The sequence below is a fragment of the Mesoplodon bidens genome (genome assembly GCF_964165515.1).
Source record: "Mesoplodon bidens genome assembly, chromosome: 13".
Taxonomy (NCBI): domain Eukaryota; kingdom Metazoa; phylum Chordata; class Mammalia; order Artiodactyla; family Ziphiidae; genus Mesoplodon; species Mesoplodon bidens.
In genome coordinates this window covers 7,900,929-7,923,957 of record NC_138169.1, presented here as the reverse complement: position 1 = coordinate 7,923,957, position 23,029 = coordinate 7,900,929, and the positions used below count along the sequence as shown (strand labels likewise).

Below are 23,029 nucleotides of genomic sequence, written 5' to 3'. Positions count from 1 at the left end.
GGGCAGGGGGTAGAGGAGGGCTATCTCTGTACCTTCCTCTCAATTCTGCTGTGAACCTAAAACTGCTCTAAAAAAACAAAAAAGGCTTACAAATAAATAGATAGGGCTTCCCTGGTGGTACAGTGGCTAAGGATCCACTAGGAAAGCCTGCGCACAGCAACGGAGACCCAACACAGCCAAAAATAAATAAAATTAATAAATTTTTAAAATAAAATAAACAAATAGGTAAATAAACCAAATGCTTGCTCAGAATCTACTCAGACGCGTTGCACATATTACTAAAACAGACAGTCAAAAGAAAGACTCTGATTCTAGTCGGGGGAAAAACCGGTAGATGAGTCTTAGGAAATAAAAGTGCAGCTCTTCAAAACACTCACGTCCGTTTTATTACACACGGTTGGTGGGATCGGCTTGAGCACCTTTACATGCAAGAGGGAGACGAGATGCCAACTGCAAACAAACCTTGTGCCAGCGACAGCCCCGTCGTTCTTCCCAAGAGGCTCATCCAACTCCACACCACACCACTCCCCCTTGGCGAAGTCCGTCTCCCCGAGAAACCGGACGACGCCAGCCTTCGTGCCACCAACCTGGAAGAAGAGGACGTTAAAAGGAAGAGATGAACATAATTACAATCTCACAGCTTAATCCTTTGCAGTTGCGGCCAATACCGTGTTCCATCATTTCTCCAAGCAGCTCTTCTCTTAACCTCCTCTCCAACTCTTCAAAGAGTTCTCTCCAAAGGTTAGCAAAGTTCACCTGGGTGACTTCAGTCGCCAGAGTGATCCGATACCTGATACAGTCCAATAATGAAATCGCCTAGGTGATGTGCAGTCATCAACATTTAGTCGAATTAAAAAAATACCTTATTACTCCAGAGGGAGGTTTCGGCTTCAAAATAAATATTTGCTACAAAAATAAAACCCCTACGTCATTAAAGAAAAACAAAATTCATGCATAATCCACTGTAACAACTGCTGTGTTTATGTTCCCAAACTTCCTTTACATCATTATCCAGGTAAAGCAATAACACATACATGTTAAAGACAAATATTCACACATCCACACACATGAAATGTAAATTCTTTAAAATATTTAAAATATTGGTATTTTCCACTGTGAGGCTCTCCATTTCTTCACAACTATTAAAATGACTGTTCTTCACATTTTACGTGAACTGTTCAAAGCTGTGAATCTTTTTAAATGTCTCTTTGTCCCAGCTGTTGTTTGACATAACATGCAAACATTAACTATTTCCAAAATTATCCCATCAGCATTTATTATTTCTTCCTTTGCCATTATTTTTCTATTTCAAATACTCATTTTATCATATTCTCTCTCACATGCACGTAGAACAGATCTGAGTCTTTTTACAGTTTCAAAAGTTCAATGTCTGTGCTATTGCCATGGCATTTTGATTACTGCTACTTCACAACCTGCATGATACTTCCTGGTGCTGGTTTCCCTTACTACTATTATTCTTCAGAATACTGATTTTCTTACTTTTAGCTAAGCTTCTTTTTTCTTTTTTTAAAATTTTTTGGCTGAGCCTCATGGCTCGCGGGGTCTTAGTTCCCCAACCAGAGCTCGAACCTGGGCCCCAGCAGTGAAAGCACAGAGTCCTAACCACTGGACCACCAGGGAATTCCCTGTTTTTTCTTAATTAAAAAAAATTCCCCAATTATACAAGAGGCGAGTCACCACAGGCAATTAAGAACATTACGAACAAAAAATAAATGTTATTCCTGTAATCTCAACACCCAGGGACACTCACTGCTGACATTTTGGTTCATTTTCCCTGCTATTTTATGGCAGCTGTTTAATATCCACAGTACAGATGTATCACAATATGTACTTTACTCATTTTTCGTTTGGGATGTTCACGTTTTTCTTACTGATCAAAAAGGTAACTCTTGGGGCTTCCCTGGTGGCGCAGTGGTTGAGAGTCCGCCTGCCGATGCAGGGGACGCGGGTTCGTGCCCCGGTCCGGGAAGATCCCACATGCCGCGGAGCGGCTGGGCCCGTGAGCCATGGCCGCTGAGCCTGCGCGTCCGGAGCCTGTGCTCCGCAACGGGAGAGGCCACAACGGTGAGAGGCCCGCATACCGGAAAAAAAAAAAAAAAAAAAAAAAAAAGGTAACTCTTTATAATGAATTAATTCTTGAATAGCCAATACATTCTCATGGTTCAAAAACTTTTAAATATAAGTATGTATCCAGGGAAAAGCCTCTCTTACTAAACTCCTGTCCCTAACTATCCCACCTTCCCCATCACAGGTAGCCACCGCTATTGATATACAGTGTATCCTCCTCGCAGCATTTCTTTATGCATATAAAAGCAAATGTTGGGGTTTCCCTGGTAGCACAGTGGTTAAGAATCCGCCTGCCCATGCAGGGGACACGGGTTCGAGCCCTGGTCCGGGAAGATCCCACATGCCGCGGAGCAACTAAGCCCGTGCGCCACAACTACTGAGCCTGCACTCTAGAGCCCGCGAGCTACAAGTACTGAGTCCGTGTGCCACAACTACTGAGCCTGCGCTCTAGAGCCCGTGAGCCACAACTACTGAGCCCACATGCCACAACTACTGAGCCCGCGCACCTAGAGCCCGTGCTCCACAAGAGAAGCCACCACAATGAGAAGCCCGTGCACCGCAATGAAGAGTAGCCCCCACTCGCCGCAACTAGAGGAAGTCCACACGCAGCAACGAAGACCCAACGCAGCCAAAAATAAATAAGTAATTTTTTTAAAAAAAGGAAATGTTAATTCATATTTTTACTCCTCCCTTTCATTTTTACATACAAAAAATGAGTTGTCTTGCACCTGTACTACATGAGCTGTCCTGCACCTCACTTTATTCCACATCAAGACACAGAGAACGTCCTCCTTGTGTTTACAATTGCACGTCATTCCACTGTACGGATTCACTCCAGTTTATTAAATCAGCCCCCACTGGGAGACATTTAGGTTATGTAGGTTTACTGATTTAATAAATTTAAAAATCATTTTGGTTAATTAAAAAAAAAAGTCCAATGGGATTGTGTTAAATGTAGATTTACCTTGGGAAGGTAACTTATTTTATTGATCTTCACAAGGAACCAGCTTTTCAGTTTTTCCTTTTTGTTTTTAATGTTCTCTATTTTATTTAATTCACTTTTTATCTCACTATTTCCTTTTTTCCCACTTCCTTGTGGTTTATTACTCTTTCCTTCCTAACTTCTTAAGACCAATACTAATTTGCTTTTTAATACCAAAGCTATTTTGTTTTAATTTTTCTCTGAATATAGTTTTCTATGAGTTTGGTATGATACACATTTTTTTCCAGCTCTATTTAAGCTTTGTTGAAGATGGAAAATGTTAAGTCTCAAAGCTAGATACTTTTTCTCTGGAAGACAAACTCTTTGTGAAATTGATTTAAGGAACCAAAGCAGTTAGAGTTTAAGGTACTCTAGACAGGACAGCATGTGAAGGGTGACAGAGGGCATGCAGTCCCCGGACAGTTCAGAAACATCCTGGTGTCATGACAGGTGTCACTGAGGAAAGATGGAGTTGGAGGCTGGAGAAAACTCCACGCAGGAACCGTTGTGTCCAGCACCGCAATCCACAGTGCACAGCAGGAGACACTCAACAAACATTTGCTGAAGAAATGAAAGGTGACCTTCTCTGTAGGGAACTACACAGAAAAGGCCATTTTTCCATGTAAACCAACAAAAGGAAAAGGATATCCAGTGGCTGAGGCTGAATTTGATGGCTCAGAAGAGAGCAAAGGAAGAAATATGCTAACACAGACTAAGTAAGCATGGGCTCCAAGTTGGACAAATTCAAATGCCAGCTCTGTCTATGTTAGTCAAGCTGCTTAGTTTCTAAATCTTAGCTTCGGAACTTCCCTGGTGGTCCAGTGGTTAAGAATCTGCCTTTCAACGCAGGGGATGCAGGTTCGATCCCTGGTCGGGGAATTAAGATCCCACATGCCGCAGGGCAACTAAGCCTGCGTGCCACAACTAGAAAGAAGCCCTGCGCCACAACAAAGAGCCTACGTGCTGCAGCTAAGATCCAATGCAGCCATCAATCAATCAATCAATCTTACCTTCCTCATAAGTAAAATGGCAATAATTATAGGATTGCTGTGAAGATTAAATAAAATAATCCACATAAAACTGTTTAGTCAGTGTCTGACAGATAGTGTGAGAGTCTGCTATATTTTAGCAGCCAGTTTGTCCATGCTAAGGAAAGTACTAGTTCTAGATCTGGCAAATTGGACTTTTTAGCACTCTTATTGGTAACCATGGAATGTATGAATAGTAACCTATATAAAACTGGCCTCTGTTTTCTCTGTCCTCTCACACACCTTTCAGAGCAGCAGACTAACCAGCATCACATGAGCAGAACACAGCACATTAGTTAAAGATGATGTAATCTTTCCAGATAATCTGTTGAATTCTTTGGGGGTGAGTCTAAGTTACTGTTATGACAATTGTTTTTCCAAGAGGCGTCTAACAGGCTGTGGGCAGTAAATTCTCCAAACAAACCATGGCTTCACTCAGATCAGAAGCTTTATAACAAATTACCACACACAGATCAGCAACTTTTTCTCTAAATGCAGGTAACAGAACATACATCTACTCCGAAAAAAAAAAAAAGCCATAAAGTTTGTTTCAAATGGATGATTACTAGTTCCTAGAATGGGCAGTTTCCTTATACTTTTTCTCTCACCTAACTTGAAATTCTTGACTCCTATGACAGATAATATGCTTTCCTTTCCCCTGTGAAAGATCCTAAGTAATTATTCAAAATATCTTTAACACAGACAGAAAGTCACATCCAAAATCACTCACTTTTCTACTTAATCATTTTACAGTCAAATTTTTTTCTAAGCATTTAAACATCATTTTATAAAGTTAAGTTTTACTTCTCACGTGTTCCAGAGAACCCAACGTTATTACAGTATGTGCACTTTCATTAAGTATAAGCCACAATTTTCAAATCTATGTTTTACGGGCAGATAACAGGATTTTAAAAAATATTTATTTACTTGCTATTCACTTGGTTGCACTGGATCTTAGTTGTGGCAGGTGGGCTCCTTAGTTGCAGCAGGTGGGCTCCTTGGTTGTAGCTTGCTGGCTCCTTAGCTGTGGCATGGGAACTCTTAGTAGCGGCATGCATATGGGATCTAGTTCCCTGACCAGGGATCGAACCCAGGCCCCCTGCATTGGGAGCACGGAGTCTTAACCACTACACCATCAGGGAAGTCCCAGATATCAAGATTATTAAAGATTAAACATTCTACAACATTGAAACAAACAAACAAAAAGGATCCCTAAGGCAAACACAAGTAACTACCATTCATTCAGAATATATACATATAACTCATAACGCTGCGGTCAACCTAAGTCAAAATGAGAAGTCACTACTGAAGACCAAATTAATTTAAACTAGAAACTCAGCTAAAGGAAAACCTAGCTGTGCTCAGGCTTTAGCAAATCTCAGGTTTTTCAGTTCTCATTCATTCATTCGATATATATTCCCTGAGTGCTTGGGCCCTGAGGATACAAATATAAACAGAATACAGTGTTGGCCACTGACAGAAAAATTCAAGCAAATATTTCTAGTGAAAAGTGATAAGCACTTTAAGAGGTTTCTGCAAAATGCTGTGGGAACAGAGACAAACACCCTTCTTGTAAACTCTTCTGAAAAGTAAGAACACTGATACATTCTGCTGGGGACTTCCCTGGTGGTCCAATGGCTAAGACTTCACGCTCCCAATGCAGGGGGCCCGGGTTCCATCCCTGGTCGGGGAACTAGATCCCACAGGTCACAACTAAGAGCCCGTGTGCCACAACTAAGGACTCCATGTGCTACAACTAAAAAAGATCCTGTGTGCTGCAACTAAGACCTGGCGCAGCCAAATAAATAAATATTAAAAAAGGAAACATTCTGCTGGGCTGATGAATGGGTCCACAAACAGGAAACAGGAAACCTTTCATCCTCTCTCAACTCTCCCATCTATTCATCAAATCTCAAACAGGCCATTTAACCTCACTGTGCCTCAATTTATCAAGCTATAAAATGTCCAGTGGGTGGTAAGGAGGGACTGTTCCACAGGGATTTCGTGAGCAACTGAATTTTGTGAGGTGGCTTCTTATCTGCCATATTGTAGGTTAAGCAGCTTAATTTAAAAAGGTAACTATGGCTAATTGGTATTTACCAATACAAATTCAGCCCTGACTTAAAACTTAATCACCCGTGAGATGATGATGTCCATATTTTATATTACCTCAACTAGAGAGCAATCCAGCTTAGGGCAGCTCCACTGGGCAGCTCCTGCAAGAAAGGTGAGATCCGCCTGGCCCGGTTTTTATCCACTGGTCCTAAGTGCATCCCTCGTCACACTTCACAGTGTTACTCCTCCCCTTTAAGGGTATAATGTGACAACAGTATTTAAAACCCTCTGATTCTTTTGACAATATTTTATGAATACCTACTGTGTGCCAGGCACTGTTCTAAGTGCTGGGGAAAAGACGGTGAAGGAGACAGAAAGTTTCCAGACTCTCATGGAGCCTAAATTCTGGTCAGAGGGAGATGGGCAATGAACAAATAAATAAATGAAAAGATCATTTTAAATACATAGAGGGGGACTTCCCTGGTGGTGCAGTGGTTAAGAATGTTAAGTGGTTAAGAACCTAGACACAGGTTCGAGCCTTAGTCCGGGAAGATCCCACATGCTGTGGAGCAACTAAGCCCGTGAGCCACAACTACTGAGCCTGTGCACCACATCTACTAAAGCCTGTGCGCCTAGAGCCCGTGCTCTGCAACGAGAGAAGCCACCACATGAGAAGCCCACGCACCGCAACAAAGAGTAGCCCCCGCCCGCCGCAACTAGAGAAAGCCCGCCCGCAGCAACGAAGACCCAACGCAGCCAACAATTAATTAATTAATTAAACTACTGCTATTAAAAGACCCGACAGAGCCATAAAAGAAAAATAAACAAATAATAAATAAATCTTTTTAAAAATCCATTTGTAACTGTTTAAACATTTAATAGGAACCAAAAAAAAAGAACCCCTACTGTCCCTGAGGTTGATAAAAGAGCAGAATATTTAATTGCCAGAGTCACACTCTTTTAAAGCACTGAGATCAAAAAGTACCCCACTTGACCAAAACGGTATTAGCAAAGTTTGCTTTTCTAATCTATATGTTTCAGAAGCTACAAAGAGTCTCAGCCTCAAGATATTTTTGTAATTATGCTTAAAGAATTCACAGAAGCAGTATTAAAAGTTAGAAGATGTGATCTAGCAACAGGCATTTCAACATTAGACTCTGGCCCGGGCAGTGGTCCAACTTTCCTCTCTTCAAGTCCCAAAGCTAGACAGCATAAGCTGCCTCCCCAACCCAGAAACTCCTAAGCCCCAAGAGCCTACACAAAGTCCTCAAGGCAGAGATACCAGCTTTGACGTGTTTGGTGTAAAGATACTGGCTTAGGTTTACAAAAAGAACCTAATGTCACACTGATCAGCCACTGCCCAGGTACTGAGCCCCGTAGAAAACCCCCAGCACTGTGAAAACAGCACTGGTGTAGGCAGACCGGGCACCACCACACAGGAGAACAGCATGATGAGATCCACATGTCAGGCGCGTCACTCCATAATTGTGTGAAGACCAGAACGGAGGAGAGACGGGGCTAGCAGCATGGACAGCAGTCTGGGGGTCCATGTGAAGAGGATCATGGCTTAATTCAAGGCAGCGCAGGACAATGGGGCTGGAGAGAGGAGGATGGATAGTAAAACCAAAGACCTGAAGTCCAACGGCAGGTGGATGAGTTTATGCATTCCCAAGCCTCAGAAGTGACAATGGCAAAAGCACACAAATCCTACCCTCTCACAGCTGAAAGCAACGAGCAGGAAGAGGAGCCCTGCTATCAACTATGAACTAAGAAGTGGCTCTACTGAACCCGGCTGTGCACAGACAGGAGGAAGCTGCCGAATCTAGCTTCTCGTCAACAGTGTGATTCTCTGTGCTCCTTCCAGACAACCCTACAAGGCTATGCTGAGTAAGATTTAAGGCTTATGGAAATTGAAAATGAAAAAAAAAAAAGAAGAAAACTAAAATCAGAAAAAATGATTCAAATCCGCAGCAATCCTCACTGTAAAGGAATTAGGCTAAGACTGTGGTGCTGGAAAAGATCTCAACATTCAGCCAAGGTGTCCAGAGAGAGTTAACATAATGTGAACATCTGGAGTCTTCTCAACCTTGGGCCATACAAAATAACAGATTCTTCTACTAACAACTACTCTATCAGCAATCAAGGGAAGGAGAGGGCGCTGTGTAAAGAACAGCTTCCCTAGAGCTCAAACGCCCCACCCAAAAAGAGCCCAAGAACCCCCAGGTAGATGATGAACAAACGTCCAATATAAGTGCAATATCACAATCAGACTTGTAGACTTGGGGGTTATAAGTCACTGGTAAGAAGACTGAGAAAAATAGAAGAAATCAAATTATAACAAAGGGCATACTTGTACACACTTTGTGGGAACATAAAATGCTAACGGCTTTTTGGACTGTACTTTGGCAATATTTATTATGATTTAAAATATTTATATATTCTTTGACTCAGAAATTTCATTTCTAGGGAAAAAAGGCAGGGAGCAATCTAAATGTCTATGATTAAATTAGGTGCCCCAAACAGTGTGATATCAAACAGCAGCTTATTATTTTAAATGAAGAGTTGTATTTACTAGCACAGAAATGCCCCAAATCTATCAAAGTATACTATAAAATGGTATGTATATAATACGACCCCACTATATGTGTGTTTTAAATTTACATGTTATAATAAGTCTCACAAATAATGCTGAACAAATGAAGACACACAGAAAAGTACATACTAAATGAACTGTAGTTATTTAGACTCAAACACAAGCAAAATAACTTATAAATAAGAGTTTTTTTAAAATCTCAGGAAGATGTTTTTCCCTTTCACAGTATCCAAAAGACCTACAGATTTACACTATAGGATTCTTAGTTTAAGAGCCCTGCGAGCAGCTTGTAGAAAGATAAAGCTTGTCGCTTTAAAAACAAAAGCCTAAAAAGTCTCCTTCTCATACTTGGTCGTAAGCTAAGAATTCAGCATAGAACATACAGTACCGGACATGGAGACAACCATGTTAAACAGAACGGCTGGAAGTCAGTCAAGTTCTCCAGAACCTGACATCACATCCCTGAAATAGCATCTACACCCGAAAACGCAGCAAGATCAGCTCAAAAACATTCCGAGTAATTGGTCATCCCGGGGATCCCCAGTCTTGAAAGAGGTGAGCCTGAGAGTCAGCTGGACCGCAGCATCAGCCCAAAGCAGCTCATGCCACAAGACAGATGAAAGCAATCTTCAACTAAGGAGATCTGTGGAATATCTGTGGACAAATGGGAAAACAGAGGGGCCAGAGGGAGATGGGAAGGAGGCAGGTGGGTTTGCTACAAGCAGCTCCAACTGACCCTCCTTGACCCAGCACAGCACATCTACCCCACTGAGGACCACGAGCGTGGAGGGGGGCGAGGACAGGCTTCCCCAGGCCCTGACTGCCTCCCCCAAGATGGGAGCGCCCAATACAGTCATAGCTCAGGAGCTCCCACCTACATCTTCAAGAGGTCATTGGACTAAACCTCACACCTGACGCAGAAATCCGCTTTCCTGCTCTTCCTGCGATGAGAGCCAGAACTGGAGAGAGCTGCGTGGAGAAGGCAACCTCCACTCCTGCCCTCTCTGCGCTCCTTCCAAGTGGAAGGCGCCACGAGGGCACTGGGGGTGGGACTGGGAATATTCTATACTGCTCCCCACATAACAGTGACCTAACGAACTTAGTTCTACTGGAATTTTTTTACTGAAGCCTAACTGACGTACACTGTCACATTAGTTCAGGAGTGCAACGTGGGGACCTGATACTCTCATATGTTACGAAATGATCACCAGGAAAATTCTAGTAACTGTCTATCACCATACAAAGTTATTACAATATTATTGACTACCTTCCCTATGCTGTACATGACATCCCTGTGATTTACTTATTTTGTAACTGGAGGTTTGTACCTCTTAATCCCCTTCACCTAATTCGCCCACTCCCCGCCGCCATCCCCCTCTGGCAGAACCAGTTTGTTCGCTGTATCCATGAATGAGTCTGTTTCTGTTTCATTACATGTGTTGGTTTGTTTCATTTTTTTAGATTTCACATATACAAGGGAAATCATGATATTTGTCTTTCCTCTGACTTATTTCACTTAGCATAATACCCTCTAGGTCCATCCATGTTGTTGCCAGTGGCAAGATTTCATTCTTTGTTATGGCTGAGTAATATTCCATTGTATATATATACCACATCTTTATCCACTCATCCACTGATGCACATTTAGGTTGCCAACAGAAGTTTTCTTTAATTAGGAGAATTCCAATCAAGTATTTCAGATTTCTAAATCTAATTCTCTTTATACATGAATTTTGAAGTAAAAATGTTTTACATTCCTAAATCAAAGATTTCTATTAAACAAGGCAGCACATTAAAGTAGAAAAAACATATTAACTGGGAACAAGAGACCATAATGATATGTATACACGTACATCACATATGACCTGAGGCAAGTTGCATTTCTTCTCTGGGCTTCAGTACTCTAAGCAAAAAGAGGCATTTGTTGATCTCAAAAGAGCCTTTCCAGATCTAAAGTACTGTGATTCTAAGGTACTCCTTTAATTTCTCCTAGAAATACTAACCAAAATAGTCAACAATTTTACTGCCTCTAAAAACACTCTCATTAGACTTAAGACTCTTAGAGATTCAAATTCTGTTCCACGTATGCCAGGTTTGAACATGTAATTAACATTCGCCTACAAATACACCATTCAAGCCTCTACAAACCAACCTGCATCTGCAGATGCTCCTTCTTCCTTACTATAAAAATGGAGGAAATCTCCGGCCGTCTCAATCGAAGGCAAAGCAATCCCCGTGTGTGCTGAGGGTGCCACCTCTTCCCAGGAACCTCATCCCAACACTGATTCCCCCGCCCCTCACCGCCACTGTATCTGCACCCTGTTCCTCTAGTCCAGGTCAGTTTAGTCAGGATGTAAACACCCCAGACTCTGCCATCTTTAGAAAACATCTTCCCTAGATCCAATACTCCTCCAGCATCAGCCTGACGACTTGACCCTCCTTCAACATCCAACTTCTTCAAAGAACGGCCACCCCAAATCCACTTTCAATCACCTCTGATCTATTCTTTACGAAGCAGCTAGAGCGATCTTTCCAAACTACAAATCTAATCACATCACTTATCACTCTTGTTGCTCTTAAGGGCAAAATCAAAATCCTTAACATGGCCTAAACTTACAGGCCCTATGTCCCCAGTCCCCGCAGACACCACCTAGTGAATGAGTCTCATCTCCTACCCCTATGGGGTCCCCCGCCTGTGGGAAATGATGCTGGCCACTTCCCCAAACATGTCAACTCCCTCCCATGTGGGGAATTTGCCAATCCCTCTGCTAGAACGTTCCCTCTTGCCACTACCATTCCTCCGCCTGGCCAATTCCTACTCTCCTTCAGGTCCACTTTAGTCCTTACATCCTCATGGAAGCCTTTTGTTGTAAGCTAAGGTCCATCCGGACCTTGTCATTTTGTCTGTTTCATCAGCCAAGCAGCACAATACTTGACTAGTAATTTAATCAACTGTTTCTTACTCTGGTGGAAAAGGAGAGCTACTTGTTTTGAAAGCGTGCCATACGCTATCCCATTTCATTTACAGCTAGGCACTTAGAATGGAATTGCATATAACCTGCAGTCTAATCTACAAAGCTGTCCTGTGCTAAGGTAACAGGTTTCTGATTTAACCAAAGCTTACTAGATAAATACGTACCATAAGTCTTAAATATTTTAGGCCCTTTGACCAAGTAATTCCACCACTATAAATTTATCCTAGGAAAGTAAGAGAGATACACCCAAAAAATTTTAAATGGCATGCATGGCAGCAATATCTATACAGTAAAAAGTGGAGGAGAGGGGAGGGGAAGTAAACATCAGTAAAAGTGAAAAGAAGAGTAAGCATCAAAAAACCTTCACTGCAACAGTGGTCAGGATACGTGCTCTCACTGCCGAGGGCCCGGGTTCAATCCTTGGTGGTGGAACTAAAATCCCACAAGCTGCTCAGTGTGGTTAAAAAAATAAATAAATAAATAAATTGATATAGCAAGTGAGTATGAGCTAAACAAACAAGTTACAGATTGAGCCGCAGAGCACTGACAGACTGAAATGCTGCTCCAAGTTCTGAAGCATCAACTGCTAAAACTCATGACTATTATCACCAGAAGAAGGAACCTACTGACCTTGAAACTAAGAGATCCAGAAGGACCCCCTTGAAGGTAACAGGTATTAAAGGGTCCCCACAGGTGCATGGGGCCTTCTAGGTTCATGATGCTACAGGACTGGGAGACAAAAGTCCCAAGTTCTAAATCTAAAACCTATAGTGAACGTATTATATGACTACAGGGAGTCACTGCCTTTTTCGGGGCTTACGTTTCCTTGTCTGTAGGACAAAAAAATCACAAAAACTTCCAATTTCAAAATTATACTATCAATCATCAGCTCTACATAACAGGTTCTGGAGTAAAAATACCTAAGTTTTAATTGCAGAAGCATCACTCTTCATGACCTTGGGCAAGTGATTGTACTTCTTAGGACCTCAGTTTCCTCACCATTTCTATGGGGGCTACTCCATATACTGCTGACACATTCAACGAGATGCATGGGACATTCTAAAGGCTAACAGCCATTCTTTTTTTCCCATTATATTACTGTAAGCCTCCAAGACTGACGGAATTTTTATGGATACAAAGGAAACTGAAGAGCACAGGGTCAAAGACTTCAGACAGACGTCATGCCTTGAACTGAACTGACTAAAGTGTTGAAAAAGTCAGAGAATAGCTTTAAATTTTCATCAATGAGAAAAACAGCTACCATTTCTTGGGAATTCTCTGGCGGTCCAGTGGTTAGGACTCGGTGCTTTCACTACCGAGGGCCTAGGTTCAATCCCTGGTCAGGGAACTAAGATTCCACAAGCCACATGGTGTGGCCAATAAATAAATAAATAAATAAATAAGGTTCTGCTTTTTAAAAAAAAAAAAAGCTACCATTTCTTGAGTGTTGACTGGATACCAGGCACTGCTAAGAATGTTATATGCATCTGCTAATTTAATCCTCACAACAATGCTAGATGTTAGCACTATTATTCAACCTAATTTTCATAGATGAGAAAACTAAGAAGTTAAATAACTTGCTAAGGTCACAAAGGCAGAGCTGGACTCAGCTTGTGTTTTTAGCACTGCTACACTGCCTCTCATTTAAAACAATCAAAAAAAGAATAAGTCAGTCACTGTGTCATTCAGGGGTTCTAGAATGTACAGCATGTAGACCTTATACATTGTTTCCTGCTTATTAGTAAAAAATAAATAAATAAATAAACTACAGTACATTTCTTTTTTCTTAATATTTATTTATTTATTTATTTGGCTGCATCAGGTCTTAGCTGCCGTGCAGTCTTCTCTCTAGTTGTGGCGCGCAGGTTCCAGAGCGCACAGACTCGGTTGCCCCTTGGCACGTGGGACCTCAGTTCCCGGACCAGGGATCAAACCTGCGTCTCCTGCATTGGAAGGTGGATTCTTAACCACTGGACCACCAGGGAAGTCCCTCCTTTCTTCTCCTAGACCTAAACCTGATCATTTAAAAGGCAGAGAAATTCTGAAATAACATCCTGTGATCTCTGAGTTTTCCAAGACCCTCAAAGAAACAGGATCTCATATTTACCCACACACTATCCTTAAAGCAAAAATTAAAAACCAGAAAGAAAAAAAAAAAAAACTTTGTTAAAAACATCTAAGTCGGGCTTCCCTGGTGGCGCAGTGGTTGAGAGCCCGCCTGCTGATGCAGGGGACGCAGGTTCGTGCCCCGGTCTGGAAAGATCCCACATGCCGCAGAGCAGCTGGGCCCGTGAGCCATGGCCGCTGAGCCTGCGCGTCCAGAGCCTGTGCTCCGCAACGGGAGAGGCCACAACAGTGAGAGGCCCGCGTACCGCAATTAAAAAAAAAAAAAAAAATCTAAGTCCACCTCTCAGCTTGTTTTGTCAAGTAAAGTTACCTTAATATTTACAAGCTAAAAACTCAATATTCTTTTGACTAAACGAAGATAAAACTAGAGTCTATCCCTGCAAACCTACGCTTATACTACGCACAAGCTACGTAGCCAGTTTCTGATCTGTTGTATATGTACACATAAACGGAACCAGAAAAGCTGATTACTTACTCTATAAATGAATGGTCATCCCTACAGAACAGATTCTGAGCCCGTGTGTGTGTAGTTCAACCCCTCACTCAGGTCAACGTAACGACCTTGGAAGGTTCATGGACTCACCAATACTCGGTCTCCAATTTTGAGCTCTCTTTCTCCTTTCTTGACTGAGCCAGCCTCCGAAAGGTTGGAAATAGATTCACTGGTGGTTTTTGTAAGGTTGCTGATCTGAGACGTGGCTGAAGGTTCCTTTGCGGTTGGCTGGGGCGATCTATGGGGAATATGTGAGGGGGCGGCTGGGGAAGAGGACACCATGCTGGCTGTCGAAGTGGACAGGGGCGAAGTCGCTCTGGAAGCGTGAGCTGTCTGTAGGCCGTCGGCTTCGTCGTCTGCCTGCGCCTTCCTGGTCAACTTCGAAGGCCGGGTAAATATGCCCTTTAAGGGCTCGCACTGGAAGTACCGGATTCCTGCCACCGAGCCGTCATTCTTGCCTATGGCTTCATCTAAAACGATCCCGGCCCATTGGCCTGGTGCGAACTGGGTTTCTCCCAGGAACTGGATAAATCCAGGCTTATTCCCATTCACCCAAACGCGCTCCCCAACTCGAAAATCATCCACAAACTCCTCCTGTGTCTCAGCAGATGGAGTGCTTGAGGCTTTTTCACTGGATATTGTTTTTTCTATTGGAGCTGCAACTGAAAACAGAAGAAAGGATCAGAAAGGATTCGATTTCATATTTAAGCAGACAACCCCTAGGTTAAAAGGAAAATAAACTAGAGAAAGGGCCAAAAGCAACAGAAGTAGCCACAACGCTTCAAGAGGTGCTCTGTTTATCTTTCTTCTTCATTTTCCGTTTTCTTTTTCTTTTTTTTTTTTTAGCAAGGAGGCAAAAAGTACTTAACCCATCACTACCGTTTTCTTTTTTTTAAATTAATTAACTTATTTATTTATTTTGGCTGCGTTGGGTCTTCACTGCTGCACGCGGGGCTTTCTCTAGTTGCGGTGAGCAGGGGCTACTCTTCGTTGCGGTGCGCTGGCTTCTCATTGCGGGGGCTTATCTTGTCGCGGAGTACAAACTCTAGGCATGCCGGCTTCAGTAGTTGTGGTGCACGGGCTTAGTTGCTCCATGGCATGTGGGATCTTCCTGGACCAGGGCTTGAACCCGTGTCCCCTCCATTGACAGGCAGATCCTTAACCACTGTACCACCAGGGAAGTCCCGCATCACTACCATTTTCAATGCTGTCAAAACTCAGTGAGCTGATAAGACTTAGTCCTTATCTGCAATTAAGATTGGAGGAAGTCAAAATTGGGGGAAAAAGTAGTCCTTTTCCCAGAATTCATAATATACGTCTGATTTCATTCTTCACCCTGTATCCTGCACATCATGAGCAAATGCCCATTCAGACCCACTGAGACGGGCTCTATTCCCCCATTTGAGTGGTCAGTTAAAGCTGACAGGACTAGGCCCATTTAACCACACACATTCGCAATTAACTAGACGCAGGAGGGGATTCAGTGCCGCAGTCCCTACCATCATTATTCCAAGACTAATCCTTTGCTAGCAGAAATGGAAATCACAGCAGGGAAGAAAAGAGAGCATCTGGCCTGACTCCCTGTAAGGCAAGACGACTTGGCAAACTCTACCCTACAGTAAAGACAGAGTTAAGTTCTGCCAGGAATGTGATATTTACACTGGAAATACATTCACGCATTCACCCGGCAAGCGTTTATTGAATATTTAGCGTGAACTGGCAAAGAGCCTGAATTCTTAATGTCTGCCACTTACTGGGCATATCGTGATCTTAGGATGTTCCGTGACCTCTCGTAGTTTAGTTTTTTCATCTGTAAAAGGGGAAAGCAGTAATATCTATCTTGAGAGGTTTTTTTCTTTGAACGAGGATTAAATGAAATAATGTATTTATCCACATTATGCATCTTTCTTGAGTTCCTACCACTCCGCAACTAGTCCCAGGCACTGTTCTTCACCAGGGACAAAGCAAGACAGCACAGTCCATGCCTTCATAGAGCTCAGAGTCTAGCGGTGGAGAGGCAGACAGTCAAGGCACACACCAGGTAACTTCAGGTGGTCTAAGTGCTGTGAAGGAGACAGTGCCTCTGGGCAGAGCAGTCAGGGAAGGCCTCCTGGAGGAGGTGATATCTAGTCTGAGGCCTGACTGACAGTAGTGAATCACACAGACTGGGGAGCAGAGTGGCCCAGTGGAGTGAGAGTGGGTGCTGAACATCTCTTTACCCTACATAGAAAGGGGGACTGTGGAGTTTCCATTTGCGGAGGGTTTTCTTGCTTGTTTGTTTGTTTAGAAGACAGTGGATGCTCTCAGATAGAACAGATAATGATCTGCCAAAGACAGGGGCCAGTTTTTTTTTTTTAGCATCAGTTCTGGCTTTGCACATCAACAGTTACTCTTCCCAGAGTGCTGCAAGCATGAATTTCTGAAAAACAATGTTCATAAAAGTGTCTTGAATTCCTTGGCAATTACCTCCTTTTAAGCGTGTAAGTTTTAGTATTAATAAGCTGCTTTAATCTTAATTTAAAAAAACCTAATGTGTGCCAAGTAATACTGGAGAAACCAAGTTGAATTACTCATGATCCCTGGACTCAAGGACTTCAAGTGCTAGAAGGTATGCACGAAAAATACTAAAAGTAAAAAGACAATTCTAACAGGGGTAAATATAACAATAGAAGGCCTTATAGAAGGGTTGGCATTTGAAGGGGTCTTAAAAGAGGAAGGATTTTGAGGAGAAGGGGATGCCAATTTTGACTGACTTCCCCAAGGCTAAATAGTCCTTAAATAAACCCATTTCTTCACAATCCTTTGTTTTATCAGTAGAGCTTTCCTCTAAGATGTTGTTACCGAGTCTAAGCTCGTACTACTCACCACACACCAGGCAGATAACCAAGAGACGAATTGTTGGGGCAAAGACTAACGAGTTTATTCGGAAAGCCAGCAGACCGACAAGATGGTGGGCTCGAGCCCCAAAGAACCATCTTGCCTGAGTTAGAATTCAGGCTCCTTTTATACTAAAAGGGGAGGGAGTAACGTCAAACACTTCCTGGTTCTCATCAGCCTCCAGACGGCATGGGTTAATTTCTTCCTCCCTGCAGTCATTCACAGGTGGGCCTGGTCAGGATGCTTCCTGTGAGCTGAACAAAGGTATTTCAGCTTAATGCTCATTATCTGGGAAGCAGGGTTCCAAGAGATGGGCCATTGTGTATAATTTAAACTTACAGGCAACATCCCTTTAGTGAGTAACTTGTAATAGAATACAAAAGGTTCTTCCCTATTACAATGTTTTATGGCCTCTCTGAAAAGAATCGGGTTTTATCCTGATACATAAAATGTAAATAACTCAGGATCTCCAATGAGTCAACACATATTTACTGAGCTCCTGTTCCCTGCCAGGCAATTTTCTAGGTGTGTGGATGGAATACAGCAGTGAAAAAAAAGAAAAAAAAAGCAACCACAAAGATCCCTTCCCTCAAGGAAGACCAATGAATGTCTTTATGGAAGAACTTGAAGAAAAAATGTTGTACTTAATAGATTATGGTGGGCATCTGTCTGGAAAGGCTGAAAACATAAGACCTAATAGTATACAAATCACATAAAAAGATGGTAAAAGCAAGCATCAGATGCTTCTCTCCTGCCTCTCTTACTAAAGACCTTAGGTGATCGTTATGGGATGGAAATGGAAATGCTGAAGGAGGAGATGGAGAACAGATGAGTAACAGGTTGTTAAAGATAATAAAAGAGGGCTTCCCTGGTGGCGCAGTGGTTGAGAGTCCGCCTACCAATGCAGGGGACACGGGTTCGTGCCCCGGTCCAGGAAGATCCCACATGCCGCGGAGCGGCTGGGCCCGTGAGCCATGGCCGCTGAGCCTGTGCTCCGCCACGGGAGAGACCACGACGGTGAGAGGCCCGCGTGCCGCAAAAAAAAAAAGATAATAAAAGACACACGTTCATCTATAAAATGGGGAAGGTTTTCCCTCATGAGCCAGACTTGAGCTACTGTACTGCCTGCTCCCTTGATGATGATGGACCATTTCAGGTCAATGACTGTCATCATACCTTTTAAGCCAGATTAGTCTTTGTTTTCTCTCTATATATCCCTAAACCCCAAGAGAAAGGTCCTGATGAGTTCAGGAAGACACATGGGCAGAAAAACTGAAGAAACACTTTAACACTGTAAGGATCAAATACTGAAATTAACTCGACAACTATTTCAGAACCTTACACTGAATAAATGAAATAGACTCTTCACTGATTAAGACTACTAAACATAAAATTCTATGTCTTTTAATTGAAACTTTTTCAAATATTTTCAACAATATGAAGTTTTATAAGATTGTCTTTTTTGGGGGCTTCCCTGGTAGTGCAGTGGTTGAGAGTCCGCCTGCCGATGCAGGGGACAGGGGTTCGTGCCCTGGTCCGGGAGGATCCCGCGTGCTGCGGAGCAGCTGGGCCCGTGAGCCATGGCCGCTGAGCCTGCGCGTCCGGAGCCTGTGCTCAGCAACGGGAGAGGCCACAACAGTGAGAGGCCCGCGTACGGCAAAAAAAAAAAAAGATTGTCTCTTTAAATTTTTCAAATAGAAGTCTTCACATAGGATGAAAAACTTGCTGTTAAGGAGAAACATAAAGCATTACCAGAAGCAGGTGTCTTCAAGGCTGTGCTTCCAGGCTTAAGGATCTTCGTAGGGGCCTTAAGCCCACTTGGTTTTAGCATACTCATTGTCCTTAGTATATCAGAGCTGTTTTTCCTTTGCCTGTTGCCACTATCTTTCCCCAGTCATTGATAGAACTGTGTGTTTCTATAGTGGAGTCAGTCTCTGGGTTAAATCTGCAAAGAGAAAAATATAAAAAGAGTTTAGAATCTATAGGAGAAAGAAAGTAGAGTTACCAAAGTAGCTCTCACAGCCTAAACTTTTCCTTATGATAACCATCTCCACAATGAACCTAGGAACCTAGAAAACTCCAAATATCAAAAATATGATGATGCTGCTGAAATAGATTTAAAAGCACTTTACTATCCTAAAGACAAGTAGCTAAGGCTGGCAATACATTCACTTTTCTTTATAGTATCTAATAATACCAGATCAGTACAGTGTCTGAAAACCACACAATCCATAGAAGAGGGTTCAGAAAAACGTGCACCAAACTAAATGGGGGGAAGAGAAGGGAGTTTTCAGTTTTCACTTCATTGACATCTATGTTGCTTAAGTTTTATGACCACAAGCCCGTATTAATTGTATATACTGTTTAATCCAAAGAATTATACAATAACTCAGTATAAAGCCAAGTATAGGTTAAACAAGAGAAAGGTTCAAATTCAAACTCTGTTAAGAAAAAGCCATATCTGGAAAGTATTAAAAGGAAGTTATCTTTGTTTTGTCCTCAGAAACACAATGAACTTCTGATTTACTCAGGACCAAGTATGAATCTACAACTTCTGGGCTCAGGCAAAACAGTACCTTGCCATTTACTCTTTAAGAGAGGAGGAAGACCTTGGGATTTTGGAATACAGAAAAATATTTCTAGACATAATACCCAAAAAAACAAAATTCAAAGAGAAAAATGCTATTTACTGACTCTCTCAAACGGCTGCATTTTGCTTTTTTTTTCTGGGAGTCGAGCTTGGATGATGAAGCACAGACCTCACTCTCTGGCTCTCTTACAAGCAATGCCAAGCATCAGTAAACAATCTGGCTAGGGCTAACAGAGGAGCTGCTATGGTCCCTGTAGTGAGTTGAATGGTGGCCTCCCCAAAAGATATGTCCATCTGGAACCTATGCATGTGACCTTATTTGAAAGAAGAGTCTTTGAAGACGTAATTCAGTTACAGATCTTGAGATGAGCTCGTCCTGGATCACCTGCCTGGGCCCTAAATCTGATGACAAGTGTCCTAATTAGAAGAGGAGATCACAGAGGAGACGGCCAGGTGAAGACCCAGGCAGAGATTGCAGCCATGTGACTAAAAGCCAAGGATGGCCAGCAGCCACCAGAAGCTAAGATAGAAGCATGAGACGGATTCTCCCTCAGAGCTCCAGAAGGAACCAACCCTGGTGATACTTTGATCTTGGACTTCTGGCCTCCAGATCTGTAAGAGAACAAATCTGTTATCTTAAGCCACCCGGTTTCTGGTCACTTGTTATGGCGGCCCCAGGAAACTAATATAGCCATGTAAGTTTTTCTATTCAAAAATAATCAGACTGGGACTTCCCTGGCGGTCTAGTGGTTAAGACTTCGCCTTCCAATAGGGGGGTGCAGGTTCAATCCCTGGTCGGGGAGCTAAGATTCCCACATGCCCAGAGGCCAAAAAACCACATAAAAACGGAAGCAATACTGTAACAAACTCAATAAAGATTTTACAAATGGTCAAACAAACAAACAAAAAAAAACAAAGATAATCAGACTGAACGGAAATCAAACCAAGACAGTAGCCTCATTAGGCTCACTCTGAAGACTCCCCATGGTTCTCAAGAGGGTCCAAAACGGCACAAAGTGTTTTTTACAAAGTCAAAGGTAAGCCGTGTGGCTTGGGGGAAGACTGGGATTAACAGAGAAAGCACTGCTGTGTGCCTGAAGACAGGGGTTGCCGATCCTGGCTATTAATACAAAATTCCTGGGCTCCTGTCACCACCATCACCCTCACTGCCAGGACAGTGGCAGTGTGCTGGGGGGTCTGTGTGCCAGGCCAGGTGGTTCTAACTCAGAGTCAGATTTGAAACCACGTGCTTTACTGCCAGACCCTCACCATACACAGTCTGTAAGCCGCAGCAGAGCTACCTGCTCCTGCTACTGCCTTAGACAGATGGAGGGTTTCGCTGAGTCTCCTCTAGGCTATTTACTCGAGCAAAAATATTTGAGGAAGATGGGGATAAGCCAAGTGCAGAGATTACCATGGGGTCTTGTGTCTTGGCTACTCTTCACTCTGGTCCAATATCATAAAGTGACAAGGGTCAGGTAGTTAAGGACAGAACAGACAAAGGAGGCACGATCGTCCTGGAAAAGCTACTACAGTGGCGAGAAGAGAGGATGAAGTACCCCTTAAAATATTTCACTCAGGCTAAACAGTGAATTCTTGGGCTCAGGTCAAGCACTCCTCCCTAAAGAGAAATTCTGAAAACTGCCACAATAAGCGACTAGGCCAGCCTCAGCCAGTGTCAAACCCTGCAGCTGAACATGCTAAGCGCTCAAAACACTGGCCAACTGAAAGCCTCGGCCTAAGAAACAGAGGTGTGGTTATCAAGAACCCAAGAACAGTCGTAAACCCAAAGTCTTATGTCTTCTGTTGTCTAATCTTCATGCCTCTAGCTCTCGGTCCACCTGAGCTACTTGAATCCCAAAGCAGGGAACTGTGACCAAGATTTAATGAAGGAGAAAAATCTAGTCTGTCTCAATAAGAGAATTAGGAGCAATTTAAAAAAACACTCTGTGTTTTTTGTGTCTTCGACCTATTTCTGGGCCTTCTAGTTTTCCACACAATTTTAATAATTATGGCTCTAATCACTTAATATTTCATAGTACAAGTTCTCTCTCATTCTTTTAAATTTTGTAAAATATACAGAAAAGTATATAAAACAGATATGTACATAAAACAGATATGCAGTTTAATGCATGAAGCAAACAGCTATGTAATCACAAACCAGATACAGAAAAGCCACTGCCAGCACTCCAAAATCTTCCTGTGTGTCCCCTCCAGCCTCGCCTTTGTCTCCCAGAGGTAACTACTGTTCTGACTTTATGGCAATACTCCCCTTTTAGAAAATAGTTTTACCGGTTATGGGTGCAACAATATGATTAGTTTGTTTTGCCTACTTTTTATGTATAAAAATGGAATCACACTGTATGTTGTGTCTGGTATCTTTCACTCAACATTGCTTATACAATTCACATCGCCTGTTGGTGTGATTTATTCATTTTCATTACGGTATGATGTGCCATTTCCTTAGTACCACTTTATTTAACTGCGACGGACACTTCTATAGTGATTTCAGTTTTGGGCTGTTATAAGCAATGCTGCAACGAGCATCTTGGTGCACATAAACACATTTCTGTAGGGCATTTACCTAGGAGTTTAATTGCTGGATTATGAGGTAGGCATATCTTTAACATTTAATATCCCTCTCCTTTTCCCCTGCTGTGTATGAGTTCCAGTTCACCAACACTTGATATTGCCAGACTTTAACTTTGGCCAGTGTGATGTTGAGACATTCATTGTGGTTTTATTTTGCATTTCTCTAATTAGGAACAAATTTGAGCATCTGCCTGCGTTCATTGGTCACTGCAATTCTTCTTTTGAAAAGTGCCCATTCAAAACTTGTCTCTGGGCTTCCCTGGTGGCGCAGTGGTTGAGTGTCCGCCTGCCGATGCAGGGGACGCGGGTTCGTGCCCCGGTCTGGGAAGATCCCACTTGCTGCGGAGCGGCTGGGCACGTGAGCCATGGCTGCTGAGCCTGCGCGTCCGGAGCCTGTGCTCCGCAACGGGAGAGGCCACGACAGTGAGAGGCCCGCGTACCGCAAAAAAAAAAAATCAATTCACTGAGAAACAACAGATCAAAGTCTTGGTCATGGTACCCATAAAATGTAATGATCCAGAAGCAACAGCTCTGCATAGTGTTTCAAGGTCAGTGAATGTCACATTGAAACTAATCAATTCCAAAACACATGCAAAAGGAAAAAAGATATCCTTGCCTCACTAATACAC

At 42.7% G+C, this 23,029-nt stretch overlaps 1 protein-coding gene across 4 annotated transcripts in view; it reads right to left on the bottom strand.

Annotated features, from left to right (window-relative positions):
* CLIP1 (CAP-Gly domain containing linker protein 1) overlaps nucleotides 1-23,029 on the bottom strand; it is a 122,656-nt gene that overhangs the window by 67,009 nt on the left and 32,618 nt on the right. For all 4 annotated transcript variants that reach the window (XM_081251932.1, XM_081251935.1, XM_081251934.1 and 1 more), the window contains exons 2-4: nucleotides 18,971-19,163; nucleotides 14,432-15,003; nucleotides 463-587 (exon numbers count right to left, since the gene is read on the bottom strand). In XM_081251932.1, the coding sequence (XP_081108058.1) occupies nucleotides 463-587; nucleotides 14,432-15,003; nucleotides 18,971-19,055 (782 nt within the window). In that variant the 5' untranslated portion in view covers nucleotides 19,056-19,163. The remainder of the gene's footprint in view (nucleotides 1-462; nucleotides 588-14,431; nucleotides 15,004-18,970; nucleotides 19,164-23,029) is intronic.